The sequence below is a fragment of the Pseudorca crassidens genome, chromosome 16 (assembly GCF_039906515.1).
Source record: "Pseudorca crassidens isolate mPseCra1 chromosome 16, mPseCra1.hap1, whole genome shotgun sequence".
Taxonomy (NCBI): Eukaryota; Metazoa; Chordata; class Mammalia; order Artiodactyla; family Delphinidae; genus Pseudorca; species Pseudorca crassidens.
Genome location: NC_090311.1, coordinates 80,854,544 through 80,874,874, shown reverse-complemented (window position 1 = coordinate 80,874,874; position 20,331 = coordinate 80,854,544). Strand labels below are relative to the sequence as shown.

Genomic DNA, 20,331 nt, shown 5'->3' with positions numbered 1-20,331 from the left:
AGCGATACACACTACTGTATATAAAATAGACAAAGAGCAAGGTCCTACCGTATAGTTCCACAGGGAACTATATTCAATATGACCTGTTATGAAAATGAATCTGAAAAAGAACATATATGTATATACGTGTAACTGAATCACTTTGCTGTACACCTGAAACTAACACAGCATTGTAAATCAACTATACTTCAATAATTTTTTTTTAATTTTTTAAAGAAATTAAAATTTTTTGTTGTATTGTTATCAAAACTAAATATGTAAGTACCCTTTGACCCAGGTATTCTATTACTCAGAATCTATCCCACATATGTACAAAAACAAACTATTGTTATTAATTCTAACACTTCTACAAAATGATGATGGAAGCTCACCTCATTTCAGAATAAAAAATGGTCAAACTAGTGTCACTGGCTCTTATGTTGCACAGATCAGAAACCCACAGATTCTGATCAAAGGAAGATAATAGGAGGGACTTCCCTGGCGGTCCAGTGGTTAAGACTTCGCCTTCCAATGCAGGGGGTGCGGGTTTGATCCCTGGTCGGGAGCTAAAATCCCACATGCCTCCCCACCAAAAAACCAAAAACATACAACAGCAGCAATATTGTAACAAATTCAATAAAGACTTTTTAAAAAGTGGTCCACATCAAAAAAATCTTAAAAAACAAACAAACAGAAGATGATAGGAAAGGAACTGGGAATTTCAGATAAAGGAGAACAATTCAATTATAAAATGTGAGGTTCTTAACATGTTTACAACCCCCGAGTTTTGCAAATGTGTTCACTTTAGATTTTACCAGGGTGTCTTTTCAAAATACTAAATACTTGTTTTGCTTAATTTGCAGTGAATGCCAAGTTAAATGATTTTTGCTTTGATTGCCATTTATGTATGAAAACCTAATAGAGATACTATTTGGGGAAAGTCTTTGAGACAATTCCGTCTATCAATATACACTGAATTTTTGAGGGAAACAACAGTATGAAAGGACTCAGGCTTCCTGGTTTTTATACAAGTAAGCATGCATCAATAAAAACCCAGACTTTGTGATTTGTATTCAACTAAGCACTTGTTAGTTGAGTTGGTAATATTTAGGAAGAAAAATATCCCAGATTATACCTTTCCCCCTTTCCTCTAAGTATACATTAAGTTAGTGCTTTTTAGGTCATCAGGCTTTAGGAGTTAGTTGTGACGTAAATCTAAAATCATGAGAAATCTAAATTGCAATACAAATTTCGAGCAGATGTTTTCATGATGACATATATACAACAGACACCCACAAGATGGAGCATAAAGTGTTCCTTAGGAAAAATCATGAAATCATAAATCAAAGCAAAAGCGGCTAGATTGAGATTCATCCATGTTGTAGCAGGTGCCAGAATTTCCTTCCTTTTTAAGGCTGAATAATATTCCATTGTATGGATAGACCACCTTTTGTTCATCCATTCAACTATTGATGGATATTTGGGTTGATTCTACCTTTTGGTTATTGCGAATAGTGCTGCTATGAACACAGGTGTGCAAATATCTTTTCAAGACCCTGCTTTCAATTCTTTTGAATATATGCCCAGAAGTGGGATTGATAAATCATAAAGCAGCTCTAGTTTTAATTTTTGAGGAACTACTTGTATCAGTCAGCTAGGGCTGCCATAACAAAATACCAAGACTGGGCAGCTTAAATAACAGACATTTATTTTCTCACAGTTCTGGAGGCCGGAAGTTCAAGATCAAGGTCCAGGCAGGACTGGTTTCTGGTGAGGCCTCTCTCTTTGGCTTGTAGACGGCCACCTTCTCAGTGTCCTCATGTGGCCTTTTGTCTGTGTGTGCACGCTCCTGGTGTCTCTTCTTTTTCTCATAAGGACAGCAGTCTTATTGGATTCTGGCTCTACCTTAATGACATCATTTGACATTAATTACCCCTTAAAAGCCCTACCTCCAAGCAGTGACTTTGGGGGTTAGGGCTGCCACATATGAATTTTGTGAGGACACAGGTCAGTCCATATAACACTGCCATGCTCTCTTCCATAGCGGTTGCACCTTTTACAATCCCACCCACAGTGCACAGGGTTCTAATTTCTCCACATCCTGGCCAATACATGTTCTTTTCTTTTTTTTTTTTTGTGACAGTAGCCATGGGTGTGAAGTGTGATCTTTATGTGGGGCCTGGGCAACATGAGTTGAGTAGCCACCCTTATATATTGAATTCTTTGTCTTTATGGCAAGTAGTATTGCCCCAATAGGCCAGGCTTTGCAGGTGGGGAATGGAGAAACAAAGGAGAAGACTGACATTTCCAAGAAAGGGAGGAACGATTTAAGAAAATCTGAGTTAAGTGAACACAGAGTCTGTTTTTAGCTGGGCTGGATTACAGTTTCCTTCGGACATTGCATACATTAAGAGTAATCATTTCAAAGACAGCAGAGCTCACAATTGCCTGGTATCATTTACAGCCTCCGCTGTGGCAGCAGCAGGGGTCCTGGCCCTCTTACTCTCGGGTGGGCACCAACCAGTCTTCAGAGAATGTTCACACCCGGTGCCTCGACAGAAAGGAAACCTGCAGAGAAGCCCTCGTATCATAAAATTGGCATGAAGAGAAGAGCACTTTATCCTGTTTACTTTCGTCTAATACCTAGGGCCTTGGACTCAGTCAACGATGACTTCAAAATCTAAGGCAAACTGAATGCAGTAGGGTCTCTTTGAAAAGGCCCACACATTCTGTGAGGTTATCCTTGGTTTCTAGAAAACACTATTGTTTTTTTTGTTTTGCTTTGTTTTTTTGCAGTACGCGGGCCTCTCAGTGTTGTGGCCTCTCCCGTTGCGCAGCACAGGCTCCGGACGTGCAGGCTCAGCGGCCATGGCTCACGGGCCCAGCCACTCCGCGGCATGTGGGAGCTTCCCGGACCGGGGCACGAACCCACGTCCCCTGCATCGGCAGGCAGACTCTCAACCACTGCGCCACCAGGGAAGCCCTAGGAAACACTATTACACACAAAGAAGAACGCTGCAAATTGAGAGGAATCAGAGCTTTCCTTTAATTATTTGCTTTTTAAGTTTTTAGCTCAGGATATTTTCCAAACGTTGTGCTCTGCACAAGCAAGTCATATAAGGGATTATAGTCTTCACTTAGAAATATGTCAAATATATCCAAGTCCAATGTACAGAAATAGGGCTCTACTGAAAGAAAAAACATTATCAAGGAGCTTATGGGGAACGAGGGGCAGTAACTCATGTGTGTAAGAAGAATACTCCAAGACAGAAAAAGAGTTCGCAAAAGAGATTCAGCGCTTTGGGAAAAGAAAGATCACTTCCAGCCAGGACCACCAGAAAAGAATTTCAAAAAGGACATGGTCTTTGAGTTAGACTTTACAGACAGCTCAAGTTTGAGGCCTGTGGAGAAGGAGAGAGAGTATTCTAGGCAGAGGGAAAGCAGACCATAAATCTGGCACTGAGAATAGGAAACTATGTGTATAAAAGAGGAAAAGTAAACGGTTCAGTTTGGACGACAGAAATAAAGGCGAGCATGCAAAATGGTAGAGCCACTTTGGAAGACAGTTTGGCAACTTCTCACGAAACTAAATATACTCTTACCATACGATTCAGTGACCATGGTCCCCGGTATTTATCCAAACAAGGTGAAACTTATATACTCACAAAAATTTACACATAGATAATTATAGTGGCTTTATTCATAATTGCCAACGCCTGGAAGCAACCCAGACAGTCTTCAGTAGGTGAATGGCTAAATAAACTGTGGTCCATCCAGACAGTGGAAAATTATTCAGCACTAAGAAGAAATGAGCAATCAAACCATGAAAAGTCATGGAGGAAACTTACCTACATATTGCTAAGTGAAAGAAGCCAATCTGAAAAGGCTACACACCCTATAATTCCAACCTTATATTTTGGAAAAGGCACAACTGTGGTGACAGTAAAAAAGATCAGTGGTTGTCAAGGGTTAGGGGAGGTGGGGAAGGGAGGCATTCATAGGTGAAGAACATAGGAAAACAAGAAAATGAGTCACACTTATACCAAATTAAGGATGTTCAGTTATGTTAGTAATACATGCAACTTTAATTTTAACACTCTCTGCCAAAGTAAACTATATTCCCTATAACTTAAAACTTATATTTTAAGTTATATATATATAGTATATATATTAACTATATATAGTTAATTCCACTGTTTTGGCTGCAATAAAATTGATTTTGAAATTAAAGAATAAACAGAAATAAAGGTGAGAAAGTTGGTTGAGATCTGGTCTTAGAGGTTCCCGTGTTGCTATTTAAAATTTGGAAACGTCACTGTGTATTTAACATTTTATGATTGATACATAGACACCTACCTACAGAGCCAAATTTCCCTTTGAAAGTTCCAGTTCAAGACATGATAAACACACGCATATTTTCAGGAAAAATAAACTTTTAAATGTAAATTGTGCCTGTTATCTTAAAATAGCTGGTGGAAAGTTAAAGCAGTAATTAAGAGATAACATATACATACACAGGAAAGGCGGAGAGGGGGTTTCTCGCTGTAGATATGCAGCTGGCGTTGAGAAATGAGGCAAGGTCAGAAGGAATTCCAAACATGCTTGCCCTTTTAAGATCTATAAATAGGAGACCTGCTATTTATATGTAACCTACTTACAAATACTCCTTATTTTAAGTGGCTACTTGGGACAGCCATCAGAACTTAATTCTGAGCAGTCCAGAAGCTCACAACTCCAGCAAGGAAAAGAAGTTCCCCCCCAGAAACATCCTTATAGATCGTGGTTAATTTCTACAGTACTGAAGACCCAGAACTACACAGTTGTAAGTTCACAGATCACAGGGCTGATCTGACAAGAAACCTGGGAAACAAAACTCACTAATATTTTTTTTTTATTACAAATGGTTCAAAACATACATAAAAGTAGAGAAAATAACATAATGAACTCACACATACCCATCACATAGATTCAATAATTATCAAGATTGGCACATTTGCTTTACTTATTCCATTTTTTAGAAGAATCCTGAGGCATTATAAAGTGTTCCAGGCATTGTCCCTTCATTCCTACACTTCAGCGAGCATCTCTCATACACAGGAATATTTTCTTAAATAATCTTAACGAGATTCACACACTTAACGTTAACAATAACTCTTTTGTATCATCTAAAATGATAGGCATTTACATTCAAATGGCCCCATTGTCTCAAACATGCTGTTTCTTAGATACTTTGCATAAGAATCCAAAGAAGGTCCACACTTGACTTCGGTGGTTCTGTCTCTCACAGCTCAACTTGGAACAGCCTCCTTCTCTTCTTCCTCTTTCTCTGTGCCCTTGACTTGTTTAAACTGGGTCAGTTATCTCATAGAACATACCACACCCTGCATTTTCCTCTTAGCTTCCTTGTGGTATTATTTAACTGTTTCTCCGTATCAAAATACATTTCTGAATTGGACATTGTCAATTTTCTATATATTGATACTCCCTTTGAGCAGAGATGAATAAGCTAAGGGAATTTATTGGGATGAACGTAAGTTTTTTTTTCCCTCAGATAGGCAGAACTGAATTTTAATGCCAGCTTCTCCACTTACTTGTTGCGTAAATTCATACTTGTATACATTTTTTAACTTCTCCAAGTTAGTTTTATTATCAATAATTTCATGGGGTTGCTCTGAAGGTTAAATAGAGATAACTTGTAAAGGATCTAATCTAGTGGCAAGCACACAGAAGAAGCACTACAAAAATGGAAGTTTCTAGAGAGTTATTTTAGTGTACATCCAGCTTGTTTATGGTCAAAATCTCCTGGAGGACCTGTCTGCTTGATGAAGTTATCAAGACTTGGTTTATTTCCCAGATTTTAAAAGATAAATATCTTACTAATTATAGAAACAACAGCTGGTTATCTTTTGGTGGAGTCTAAATTATGTGGGTTGCCATTTAAAATAAACCCAATTTAAAACCCCATTCCATTAAAGAGAGCATCTACTTACGTTAGTCTTGACAAGATGGTCTAGGCCAAAAGGCCCAACAGTGTTGATTTGCATGGGAAAGAAAGAATTCGTAAGTTAAATTATATCTTTCAGCCCTCCCCCATAACTGAAGGCAGAAGGGTATCCAGGCCAAGGAACCTATAGGCAGTCTCCCCTGAACCAGGACAATGGCCTTGGTGTCTTGGCTGGCAGGATTCAGTCTATTGAGGGGGTTTCTTTTTTTTCTTTTTTTTTTTTTGCGGTACGCGGGCCTCTCACCGCTGTGGCCTCTATCGTTGCGGAGCCTAGGCTCCAGACGCGCAGGCTCAGCAGCCATGGCTCACGGGCCCAGCCGCTCCGCGGCATGTGGGATCTTCCCGGACTGGGGCACGAACCCGTGTCCCCTGCATCGGCAGGCGGACTCTCAACCACTGCGCCACCAGAGAAGCCCCTGGCCCATTTCTTATAGTTGGGTTGTTTGTTTTCTTACTGTTGCCTTTTAAGAGTTCTTCTTATATTTTGGATAACAGTTTTTGTATAAATATGACTTTTGCAAATATTTTCTCCCAGTCTGTGGCTTGTCTTTTCACTCTCTTGACAGTATCTTTCACTAAACAAAACTGTTTAATTTTAATAAAATCCAGCTTATCAATTCTTTCTTTCATAGATCACGCCTTTGGTGTTGTATTTAAAAAGTCATCACTAAAACCCAGGATCATCTAGATTTTTTCTTATTACCTTCTAGGAGTTTTATAGTTCTGTGTTTTGCATTTAGGTCTGTAATCCATTTGGAATTAACTTTTGTCACGGGTGTAAAGCCTTTGTCTTAATTTTTTTCCTTTTCTTTTTTTGCATGTGGATGTACAGTTGTTCCAGGACCATTTGTCAAAAAGACTATTTTTGCCCCATTGTGTTGCCTTCACTCCTTTGTCAAAGATCAGTTAACAGTAGGTATGTGGATCCATTTCTGGGCTCTTTATCTTGTTCCACTGATCTGTTTGCCTATTCTTTCGCAAATACCATACTGTCTTGATTACCATAGCTGTATAGTAAGTCTTGAAGTCCTGGAGTGTCAGTCCTCCAACTTTGTTCTTCAATGTTGTGTTGTCTATTCTGGGTCTTTTACCTCTCCATATAAACTGTAGAATCAGTTAGTTGATATCTGCAAAATAACTTGCCAGACTTTTGATTGTCATTGCATTAAATCTATAGATCAAGTTGGGAAGAAGTGACGTCTTGACAATATTGAATCTTCCTATCCATAAACACGGACTATCTCTCCATTTATTTAGTTTTTCTGGGATTTCCTTGGTTAAGAGTTTTCTAGTTTTCCTCATACAGATCTTGTACATATTTTGTTAGATTTATACCTAAGTATTTTATTTTGGGGGCTAATGTAAAGATACTATGTTTTTAATTTCAAATTCCACTTGTTAATTGCTGCTACATAGAAAAGCTATTGACTTTTGTATATTAAGCTGATATCCTGCAACCTTGCTATAGTCGTTGATTAATACTAAGAGTTTGTCAATTCTTCCAGATTTTCTACATAAGACAATCATGTCATCTGCAAAAACAATTTTATTCTTTCTTTCTCAATCTGTAGACCTTTTATTTCCTTCTCTTTTCTAATTGTGTTATTGCTAGGACTTCCAGCTCGATGTTGAAAAGAAGTGGTGAAAGGGGACATCCTTGCCTGGTTCCTCATCTTAGTGAGAAAGCTTCTATTTTCTTACCATTAAGTCTGCTGTTAGCTGTAAGCTTTTTGTAGGTTCTGTTCTTTTAGATGGGGAAAAGGAAGCACTGGTGTAAAGAATTTTACATATATATATATATATATATATATATATATGCACAGACACACACACACACAATTGGATATTACTCAGCCATGAAAAAGAATGAAATAATGCTGTTTGCAGCAACCTGGATGGACCTAAAGATTATCATTCTAAGTGAAGACAGAGAAAGACAAATATCATATGACATCACTTATATATGGAATCTAAAAAAAATGATACAAATCATTTACAAAACAGAAGTAACAGCCATAGAAAACAAACTTATGGTTACCAAAGGGATACAGGGTGAGGAGGATAAATTTGGAATTTGGGATTAACAGATACAGACTACTATATATAAAATAGATAAACAACAAGGACTTACTGTATAGCACAGGGAACTATGTTCAATATCTTGTAATAACCTATAATGGAAAAGAATCTGAAAGAGAATATGTATATATATATGTATAACTGAATCACTGTGCTGTACACCTGAAACTAACACAACATTGTGAATCAACTACACTTCAATTAAAAAAGTGTCTGCTATTCGGCAAATAATAAATAAAATAACATTTATTTTAACAAGTATTTACTATGTGCCAGGCACTTTTCTAAGAATTTTGTGACTATTAATTCACTTAATACTTATATTTATGAAGTTTATACTATAACTACCTCATTTTTTTGGATGAGGAAACAATTCACAAACTGTTGAGAAACTAGTATGTGGTCACAGAGCCAGGATTTGAACCAGGTAGTTTGCCTACAAAATTGAGGCTCTCATCCACTACTCTGTGCTATTTTTCCATGTTTTGCCTATGAACATAGAAAATTTTTAATTGTCATAGCTAAACATTTACTCACTACATTTAACATTATTTACAGTTATAAAATCTTATTCATGTACTGTAATACCAGTGATGTAGAGTGTCTGGGCAGAGAAATTATTAGCCCTGTAGAAACCTTATATATTATAGAAGTAATGTCCTTATAGAGGAGGTACATTGGTTTCCCTGTCCACATACAAAGTGCTAATATTCCACATTATTAACCTTACTCAAAACACTTACTGCAGGATGTCTTCAGTGAGGAATTTTACCTAGTGTGTTTGTCTGCACACATGGACTCAATACCTCATTGCTTTTTACTTGTAAACATGCTGTAATTTATTGCTCTATGTCATCCATCTATTAAGCATGTCACTTGATAGGTTTCCTCTGCAAGTAGATAGTAAGATTCTGAAGGCCAAAGGCAGTGTCTTCTACTTACATACTGCAATGAAAGCTCCCTCACGAGTTCACTCTAAAGCACCAAGCCCTTCCAATTGTGAATTTGCTTTTGAGCTTCTCAGTGCTGTTTTTGCATTCAATGTAATATAATTTAACTATAAATTATAAAGCTGCCTAAAGTGGAACATATTCACATAATGTCCCCCGGGCATCTCAAACTCTACATATCCCCAAAACCCAAAGCAACTTTGAAAAATCCAATCTATGCCTCCTCAATTTTTTCTCCCACAGAAGCAGAAAATTTTCACCCATAACTTCTCTCTCAGGGTCACCAAGCTCTAAACGCTGCTATCACAAATACCTCTTATATCCATCACTTCTTTTTCAACTCCACTGGCCCTAACCACGTTCAGGCCACAGTTCTCTCTCCTTAGACCACTGCAACAGCCTCCCAAAAAGACTGCTCTGAATTCAATTTCTTATTAGCAGAATCCTCCTTTGTATCTGTACTGCTACATTTCCGAACATAGGTATAATAACATTTAGTCACTCAAAACAACTTATATAGAATAAAGTCCAAATTCCTTGCTATGATATTCAAGGCCACTTATCAACCTTGGTTTCAACCTAGCTAGCTTATTGAGGGTAGAAGTATGTCTCCTTGAAAATCTGGGATAGGGCTGTAAGATCTCCTCCACCCCCGTGTTTATGTAAATATATTAGTTTTGTTGAATGGGAATCATTGACATCACTCTCCTACACGGTGATGGCTCGGTTGGAAATGTGGCCACTGTGCGTGTCCAGTGCCACCACGCTCAGACAAAGCTCCCAAGCCGCTTCAGAGCCATGTCCGCATCTTTTGAGTAGACCAGCAGCAGAGAAGGCCAGCTGCGGGCAGTTAGCTGGCTTTCTTTAGCCTGGAGATTGGAAAGGGAGCCCTGATTTGCTTTTAATATTCTTCTGATAGACCTGAACTGGCTCCAAACTTGCAGGCGACCTGCAGTGATAAAACGTGACCCAAACCAAAAAATAAGCCTTTTTTTTTTTTTTTTTCCATTCGTAGCCTCAGTATTATCATAAGTACTGTTTTAACACCAGTCTGGAAAGCAAAGACGCACTGAGCAGCGAAAATTCCCACGACTGCCGCAGCTCAGACTTGCCCTGGGGCCCTAGCAAGTCTCGCGAGAGAACAAAACAAGCGCCAGGCTCTCCCTGTTTCTCGCGAGAACCATGGACTTCCAGCCTCCAGCTCACAGCGTTCCCGGGGCAACAGAGATGGCGGCTTCGCTGTCCGAGCGGCTCTTCTTGCTGGACCTGATCGTAGACTGGGTGCGTCTTGAAGCCGGGCTGCCGCCGCCGCCCGTGGTCGCGGCGGCGGCGGCGGCGGCGCAGGAGGAGGAGTCGCCGCCGCGCGACCTGTGCCCCGCCGTGGCCTTCCGCCTGCTGGACTTCCCCACGCTGCTGGTTTACCCTCCCGGCGGCCCCGCTGCCCCCGCCCCGGAACTTCGGCCCGGCCTGGTCAACTTCGGTCGCGGCAAGTCCTGTCTCTTCCGCCTGCAGCCCGCCAGCCTGCACCGCCTGTTACTTCGGAGCCCGCTTTACACCTTGCTGCTGCAGCTGCCCCCCGGGCGCCCGACTCCTGCCCCGCAGCTCCTGGGGGCCTGCAGCATCTCTTTGGCCGCCGCGGCCCACAGGGTCCTGGGGCCTGCCGCCTCCGGCTGCTCCCAGGGTCATCGGGGAAGTTTCCCTCTGCAAAACCAAGAGGGGGAGCGGATTGGGCACATTGCCCTGGGCTACCGCCTGACTGACCTGGGAAGCAGCTTGCTGGGCCATCTGGAGAGGCCAGTGGCTTCCACAGGAGGTGGAGTGGAGGGTGTGGAAGTCAGTCCCCCAACCTTGCAGGAAAGCCAGCAGCTGCGGCAGCCAGACTCAGAGCCAAGCACAAGAGATGCAGATAAGCCTCTGGTGGATGTAAAAGTCTCAACAGCAGGGAAGGATTTGAAGGAGGGAGTCTGCCACAGCAGGGCCAACTCTGATTACACGGCTTCCGTGGAGAATGGCAAAACCAACTCCGTTATTTGTTCAAAGGGTAGCAGTGAGAGGAATGTTAGCCCCCCACATCGGGAAGTCACAGAGTTAGACATTGAAACCAACATAATTTGCCCTCCTCCTATGTATTACACTCATGTGACCCAAGAAAAGACACCTCCTAAACAGGGTGAAATCACTGTTGAGCCTCAAATGAATGCACCTGAGGAATCGGATGGTACTTTTCTGGAAGAAAAACTTGTAAATCCCCCAACACAAACGAATCCTCCACAACATACAAATTTTGCAACACATGAGAGGCCTCCAGTGCTTACACACCCTGCACATATTCAGGATGTAGGAGCAAGTAACCAAACTACCTACCATCCTCAAACTGAACAAAATAGGATCAATACCGTAAGGCAGCTGCCTTTGTTAAGTGCTTTGTTGGTTGAGTTGTCCTTGTTATACAACCAACCCATGGCAAGCCCTACTCATATACATCCTCATTTAGCCTGGTTATATAGAACTGAGGACAAGAAGTCACCAGAACCTTCTGCCAATTCCACATGTAAATCTGAATCTAAGGATACACTTTCTCGGGGGGAAAAGGAAAAATCAGTGAGTCTTCAGTATAAAAAGAACCAAACTGAAAATCTTAAGAAAGGTAAATATTTTGAAAAGAAAGGTGGTGTCCCCCCCAAAAGAGTTCCGAGGGGGAAGCTACTTTATGGCTTAACAAACACACTTAAGCTACGTTTAAAGCAAACAAATCCTGATATGTTGGTAGTACACGAAAAGAGAGAAGAGTACAGAAAATCGCAAGCACAAATGTTAGGTGCAAAACTCAGAATTCCATCATCCAAAGTTAAGATACTAAGTTTTGCAGAACAACATCAGAAGCCACATCAACTGCCTAAAGATGAGTTTTTAGACTCAGATGCATCTTTTGCTGAAAATAGCAATACCTCAAATTAGTGTGGTTTTTGATGACCCCAGCACAACTAAAGAAACTAAACTGAAATGTGCAACTGAAAAGACACTTGATGATTTACCGGAAGAAGTGGTGAGTCCTGCAAATTCCATTGTCTCAGAAAGGTTTATTCATACAAATATTTTGGGTGGAAGAGTGGAAGTGAAAGTCCAAAGTCCAGGTGATTTCCAACGGGTCACAGTAGTTGACAGAATTGTAGTAGAGAAAGAAATAGACGATAAACGGGTCAAAATCACTTCTAACGACATTCTTACTGCTGATATGAATGAAAATAATCCAAGTACAAGTAGTTGCTCTGAAAGCATCTCAGAACTAAAGTATTCAGATGACTTCACCAGTCCTTGCTGTTCTGAAGACACCAGCAGAAGTTTACAAGCTCGTGATAGCAGTCCGGGGACAGAAAATCCAAAACATAGTCAACAGACAAGTAAGTCCAGTGAAACAAGGTTGTCCATAAGGAAAAATAGCAGTGAATAGAGTTCTATTCTTAGCCCACCTTTTTCAGCTGGATCCCCAGTACTCTCATGTAAAAGATTTCATATTTCAAAGGCTCAAGATAAAAGTTTGGAGGAAGCGTCTAATATCTCTGCCAGTGATTTCTCTTCATCACGCTGGACTGAGGGAAAAGAAAACCAGAGAGACCCAAATAGTCTGCATAATTCTAAAGTTCTAAAGAGGAATCAAGACATCCCTACTAAACTTAAAACAAGAACAGGTTGCAAGTCCTCAGAAAAAAGCCAGTCACCTCGGACATCTCAAGTGAGTTCTCATCTGCCTTCTAATTTGTCAGAACTAGAACTTAATGTCCTGGATAGCAGTACATTAGATCACTTTGAAGAAGTCAGTGATGACCTTGGTTCACTAAACATTTCCAAGCAATGCAGAGTTATTTGCAAATTAGTAATAAATAAACTTCCAGGATATACAGTGTAAAAATATGTGCTTTTACATAACATTTAATTTGTTTTATAACCTGTGTGTAAGTGAAACAATTTTTAATAGCTGTACATTATTTTTAGTACATAAATTTATGTATATAATTTTTCAGAATATAAGTGTGTGTCATTCCTTTGCTGTTTAAATAGGATTCTACCATTAAATCTGACAAGATTGATCATGGGATCACCTTAAAACCCAGGTAAGAGTTCAGTTGTTTAATCTTCTAAGAATAAAAGTATCTTCCTAAACTGTCTCTATTGAAGTATCCTAAAGCTGACTTCATGCACACCATTGAAAAGGCTAGTTAATAAAGATAGCTTCAAGTTTTAATGGCAATAAATTGTTTACCGAATATAGAAGACTTACTGTATGAGATGCAGAAAGATACAAAAGAATTTAGGATATAGCGCCAGCAGTTATAAGAGCTTACTGTTCTATATAGATAGGAATTCTTCAGGGAAATCTTCTTGGACGCATACACATTCCATATCTCCAATAGGTGAAGACCTTTTTATACGCTGTCACAGTGCTCTATATGCTTTCTTTAAAACCACAATTTGTGTGTGTGATTACTTGGTTAATGTTTATCTTATGATAGGTTTAAGTTCTGTGGTGGAAGGGACTGTATCTGTTTTGCGCACCAGTGTGGTCTTAGTATCTGGCACAGTCTCTGGCATGTGGCTGGGATTCAAAAAGCATTTGTTGGACAAATAAATGATGGCCATGCATTGAAAATACCTAACGGGAGGATTAGAATTGAGCAGTAAAAACAAGCAGAAACCCTAAGAATATCCTTATTGGAGACGTGGTTATTTGACTATAGTATTTTTGTTTTGCTGGAACACCCTTAGGTGTTCTCTGAAGTATTTGGAGAAGGGAACTAAAAAAGTGTCTTCCTATGCAGTTTCTTGTATAGAAATTCAGTTTACTGTCATTTCAGCTTGTTCAAGTTATTTTTAATATAGGACAGTTTGTTTCTATGAAGTCTAGTGATCATTTCTTTATAATTTATTCCATTGATTTTATACTTAGACCTTATTTTGTGTTCAGATATTTACATATGTGTTCTTCTATGTAAATATTGTTATATTTTAATTTTTACCCTTAATTTTTTAATATAGCGAATATTTTTGGATGTATGAAGTGAGGCCCTAATTTTCCTTCCTTTGTAAGTAATTAAATAATTATGTAGGTGTTATCTTTTGAATGATCATAAAAGTAGAATTTCGATAGATGGTAAGAGATGAAGATGCTATATTTTGAGGAACAATATGAATAAAGAATGATGATGAGAATGAGCATGATGTATTCATGAGACTATGAAAATATTATCTTGATTAGAGCAGTAGAGTCATACTACAGAGGGGTCGAAAGAAAATTTGTTGAGTAAGAAAAGTCCCAGATTGTAGGGAGCTTCAAATGTCAAGCACAGTCATAGAAACAGTAGAGTATTTTAATTTATAAATGAGCGCCAGTAAGTAGTCATGACATTCTGAATATTTTAAATTACTGAAATAATTTCTTAGAGGTACAGAAATTATTACCAGTGGAAGTTTTGAAATATGTTTAATGGCTAATGGTTTATGGTCTTAATTTTTTGGTAAATACAAAGCATATAGTGTATCATCTCACAAAATTAAAATAATTTACTGGTGGGTGCTGTAGCTAGATAGCCAAATGATACCAATTTGGTCTGTAAATTGTCAGCAAGTTTTCATTATTATGGAGGAGACAAAATATAAGCAATATCAGAATCATGAGAGAAATAATTCTTTAAAAACTGTTTCATTTGATTGAGAGTAAGTCGTTGTCTATGATGAGAATAGGTGAGGGAAATGAATTCAGTGTGTTTAAGGTACAACAAAGACTAAAGAACTAATGTACTTTAAATTACAAATAGAGTAGTTGAATAAGCTTCTCTTTGAGTTATTCCATGAATACTTATTTCTAGAATTGTGGTGGTGGATTTTCTAGCTTAATTCTAGTGAAAATACCTGTTCTCGTGTATTTAGTACTTCCTCTTTGCGTCCTGTCTTCAAATTGTACTTCATGTTTTAATTCTAAAACCTGTAAACTTAGTTCTTTAAGAATACTATAATAGATACTACTTCTGAAGCCTTATTTATCTGCTTAATGCCTTAAAATCATTGAAACATGAAATAGTATTTCAGGGTCATAAATAAGGGAGACTGTCGTTTAGTTGTTGGTAAAACTAAGCTCCTGCAATCCAGCCTTTCTGAGCATCTTAGGTATCTAAACTGCTGTGGGCAGAGCTGAATGGGGGTGAGCCACAGAAATAAGGGTAGGGCCTACCCTGCAGCTTAGGAGGCAGCAGCCAGTGAGGACAAGTCCTTTGAACTGTTACTATAAGCAGATTTGAAGGGGCCTGTGCAGATGCGTACATCCAATGTGTTGTTTTTTTCTCCAGTCGTGTGCATGCTGTTGAGGATATCTTTAGATACAAAGACAATGGTACTGAACTCTCAAGCCCTTGTGGCTTTCTGGTGAGAGCCACCCGTTCACATCTCAGTTTAATTTTTTTGCCTGTACAAGCAGTGCATTTATTATGGAGACTTAGAAACCAGACTTTTATTTGTTGCAAACATATAGGTCAAGACTATAAATTTTAAAAAGTTTTAAATTATCACATTGTATTGTTGGCAAGGCAAAGAAATTTCATAACAAAGCAACATCTAAATAAGATAAATGTATTTATATGTCTATTAGATAAATAGTATTTATATTTGCCTACTCATAAACTGTCCTTGGGCCTAGATATATAGCCATCCTTCAGTCTATTTGTGTTTTAATTTGGGTTAAAGTATCTAGAGAGTTGTACAGAATGACAGTTTGTGAGCCAAGACTTGCTGGATTCTCCTCTTCTCATTTTTAACCTAAAACAGTACCAGGATAATTTACTTGGTTAAGGACCAAGGCATTTTTAATGTTTTTCTCCAGAGACCTAACTGTCATGCCAGGAAATAATAGACTTCAGGATGAACATTATTCGGTTGCAGTGCCAAGCCATAGTAGTAGAAATATTTCCTTATTTTCCAAATATTACTTATATCTCTGTTATACAAATAATATATGTAAATTCTAGAAAAAAATAGAAAATTCAGATAAGAATTTTGTTTTTGCTTTAAAATTGTGTATTAAGGGAAAGTTATGGTCCTTTCCTTTCAAAATCCCACTGAAATGAGAGAAGAGATGTAAAAATAAGAATGAACCCTCAGTAGCCCCAGAGATCTGGAAGATACAAAGCAGATGGGATTAGGTTGGCCAAAAATGGACTAGAAATCTACTCTTCAACATCGCCCAGTGAGGTGCTGCTGGAGAGATGAGAAGATGGTGTTTTTTAACAGAGCCCGAGATAAACGTCAAATTCAGTCAGCAGGCCTTGGGAAGGAGTAGGTCATGGGACACCAGCGGTAGAAACTGAACCCTGAGCGTGATGGAGAGGCTGGGCCTGGGCTAAAGGTTATCTACTAGAAAAGGCGCTGGGGCCACAGAGGAAAACGAATATTTTCGCTTTGGACAGCAAAACATGTTAACAGGGCCTTTCTGAATTTTATTGGAGAGACGACTAACCCTAGTGGCAAATTAAAGCGTTACAACCCTGGTCTTTGGAGGCAGATGGATGGTGTTTGCGTCTTTGATCATGTGTTATATGATTTTCTGAGATTATTTCTTCATTACAGGATTAGGTTGGGGATTGAATCAAATACCATTTATCTAGCATATATGACAGTGAATGTGCCTGGGAGTGTTGGTGTATTTAATAGTACAGAGAATGCACCACGGTATCTGTGTGCCTGCCCTAGGGGGATATATCTTCAATAAAACCTCAGTCAGGAAATCAACTCTTCCTTCCAAATGGTTAAAACAAACGTTCCATTTGACATTGTAACTGAGTGGGAGAACCCCTGGAAGCAGGAATCCTTGGAAAGGTTTGGGTTTTAATAAAGAATGTGTTTGTCCAGGAGCAGGCCAGGATGGGAGATTAGATAAGCTCCCAAGTAATGGTACAAGATAACAGCTGAAGGTCATAAGGTGAAAGAAAGCATGTGGAATGGAACAGGTCCATGAGTCAGTATATGAGTCACTTATTACAGGTTCAGAAACCTATACTTGCAAGCTTGACTATTTAGGATACCTTGTTTTATTCGTTTATTTTCTGTTTTCTTCTTGGTTTTAATATAGTTCTTTTTGAAGGATCTTATAGTTGAGCTGTGAGAGCAATTGGAAATGGATTTAATGTGACTCATAATTGAGCTGAAATCCTAAAGGAGGAGCAGTAAACCCCCAGGGTCTACATAGTGAAAGACTGAGAAAAAAAGACAACCCCTTTTCTACCCAGAGATTTCTCCTTCAGCTTTTATCTCCTAGAAACCTTGGAGGGTTTTGCTTTTTGTCTCATTAAGGGAAGCTGCTCAATTACAGAGAGTTTCACACCCAACAACTGCCTGGAGGAATGTATTTCATAACTTGTGATTTTGGTGTCAACGCTGTGGAGAGAATTGGGATGGAATTCTGGACTCAGAATGACATAAAAAAATAATGGATTGCTTTAGATGCGGAGGAACCTATTGTCAGAAGAGTTGGTCTGAAAATGATTGCTTGCATATCCAGAATTCTTGAGAGTATTTCCAAGTGCTTTGGGACAGTATTTGTTAACCTGGGGGAAGAGATCTTTTTAATCGTCTGGAAAAGTTCCAAGTGTGAATGCTGGCATCTTGTCAGCAAAGTTCTCCATATCCCTGACTCCCTCTGTAGTAGTCAGAAACCAGATATTTAGGGAGGCACATTTTTTTATTTTCAGATGGCACTGTCTTGCATTTAGAGCTCTAACTCAATTGTTTTTACTAAACCAAAGGTATGCTCTCCTGCATCAACAAAGAAATACCCGTCTCTATGCTGAGAATATGATTATACTGAATCCCAGTGTGGTATTAAAAAGCAGCTGAAATTTTTAGACAATTACAGTCAGAAAAGAAAGCTTGAATTCATAGGAATTTGGAGCTAGAAGATACTTTGGAAATCATTTAGTTCAGCTCCTTCATTTTATAAATAAGGAATGTGGCCCCAAATAATGAAGTTTGCTACTCTCTTGCTCCCCTCTTTCCATTAGAAGGTGCCACTTCATGTGTCAGACTGGGGTCACAGCAAACCCAAACTGTGTGTCTGGCAGACTTTCTATAACATTCATAGTGAAAACACTAACCAAAAAATGAACTGACTTAGAGATGTGGGAATTTATCCTCTGTGCCACAGGGAAGGCATCTGTGTTTGGTGTCAGGCAGACCTGTTAAGAGTCCTGGCTCCTCCACTCACCTGTTAATCTTAGGCAAGTCTCTCTGGGACTCAGTTTTCACACCTATAAAATGGAGAAATCAATCATCATGCCGAAAGTGCAGCAATAGTGACATCATCCAATATGACTTTCTTAATAATGTTCAGTATCAATGCAGCATCAGTGCAGGTCAAGTCCAGGTAGGGGATGTGTACCAGAAGATGTTCTCCTGATGGTGAGACACAATAATAGCAGCACTTCTGACACATGGGTACCACCCGTACTTGCCGGAAACCAGACGACTTGACACATGAGTCCTTCTAACTAAAGGACATCATGAACCCAGTGGCCTCCTGAATTTAACTGCCAATCTCCGTGTCAGTTCAGTGCTATACTTACCTCTCCTTGATGAACTTTGCCATTGAAACCCCACCTTTTGGACTTCCCTGGTGGTGCAGTGGTTAAGAATCCGACTGCCAATGCAGGGGACATGGGTTCAAGCCCTGGTCCGGGCAGATCCCACATACTGCGGAGCAACTAAGCCCGTGAGCCACAACTACTGAGCCTGCGCTCTAGAGCCCGTGAGCCGCAACTACTGAAGCCTGTGCACCTAGAGCCCGTGCTCCTCAACAAGAGAAGCCACTGCAGTGAGAAGCCTGCTCACCACAACAAAGAGTAGCCCCCGCTCGCCGCAGCCAGAGAAAGCCCGCGTGCAGCAACGAAGACCCAATCCAGCCAAAAATAAATAAATAAATTTATTTAAAAAAAGAAAAAGAAGCCCCACTTTCCATCCCATGCCCTATTGCCTGATCCTCAGCTAGAAGTGAGGAACCTGCTTATGTTATAGAAAAGAAGATAGATTCTCGACAACTGTGAAGGCAGCAACAGGTATGGCTCATCAGAAGTAGGGTAGGTCAGAGGAGCTGCCTCGTGAACTTCCACACTCTTAGACACGTACACGGATAGCCATGGATTAGCCTTCCTGGGGGGCAACCTAAAGAATGACCCAGCTGTACTTGATGTCCCCTTAAAAAGGAGGGGCTCAGAAACACGTTAGTAGGGCTGGTTTCACGGGAATGCAGCCTATGCAGTTGCATAAACCCTGCACTCAGAGGAGCCTCACACTGGGTTTAATGCTCTGCTGTTGTCATCTTGAAATTCTTAATAGTTTTCTCTTTGTGCTTGTGTTTTTGAGTGAAGTCTAATGAGACAGCAGTGCATCCACATCAGCAGGCGAGATGTGCACCATGTGTGTGTCCACCCCTGTTGCTTCCCACCCCACTCATAGATAGCTGTATGGCTTCTGTAGACAATTACCTTCTACTCAGAAGGGTACTGCATGTGGTTTAAGGTCCTGCTATCACTGTCTTGAAATTCTTAACAATTTTCTCTTTGTGTTGTGTAAACATAGAAATTCAAGTCTGATGGGACAGTGGCACATGTGCCAGAGTAAAGAGGCACAGCCTGTATTTGCTGCCCTGTTTGCATATAGTGTTCGTGGAACCCCGAAAGCACAAAATTCCATGGGACTCACTGCATGTGGGAGCTCAGTGAGACTTAACACAAATTAGGTGAGCGCATTCCATCTACAACTGGGCAGCCCCGGGAGGCAGGATCTCTGCGTGAGCCAGAGCTGGCTTCAAGCTCAGAAAGAAGGCAGTGATGTGCCAAGAAGCATGAATGACCAAGGAACCCCATCATATCTTTTCTCGCTCGTGTTACTTCCCTGTGTTAGCCGACCACTGATGTTGAAAATGATGACACAGAAGGACAGAGAAAGATAGAGCGACCCAGAGTTCCTTGTCCTTCCAGCTCTTCCTTAGTCATCAGAAAGCCAGTGGTGGAGGGTGTTGGTAGGATGTGCAGGTATCAAGACGTGAAATAGAATACTTGAGTTAGTTTAGTTGGGGCAGCATTTCCACTGTCTGTGTGCACGTCAACATTACAAGATGCCAATTGTGTAATTTTGATGATTCCACATACAAGTAAATGTCCTATTCATATTTAAAGCTGATGTTGCACAATATAAAGATGAACAGTAGAAGTTATGTTAATTGTGTAAGATTTTAATTTTTCTTTACTTTGAAAGACATTAAACAGGCAGAGTTCTAAA

The 20,331-nt window shown here is 39.8% G+C and overlaps 1 protein-coding gene across 1 annotated transcript; it reads left to right on the top strand.

The window, feature by feature from the left end:
* The first annotated feature begins 10,233 nt into the window (after positions 1–10,233).
* Positions 10,234–13,033, top strand: MAP10 (microtubule associated protein 10). Its single transcript, XM_067711088.1, is given in 2 exon segments — positions 10,234–11,960; positions 11,962–13,033. Coding segments are annotated over 2 exon segments (2,679 nt in total). The 5' UTR covers positions 10,234–10,239; the 3' UTR covers positions 12,920–13,033.
* Positions 13,034–20,331: the final 7,298 nt, after the last annotated feature.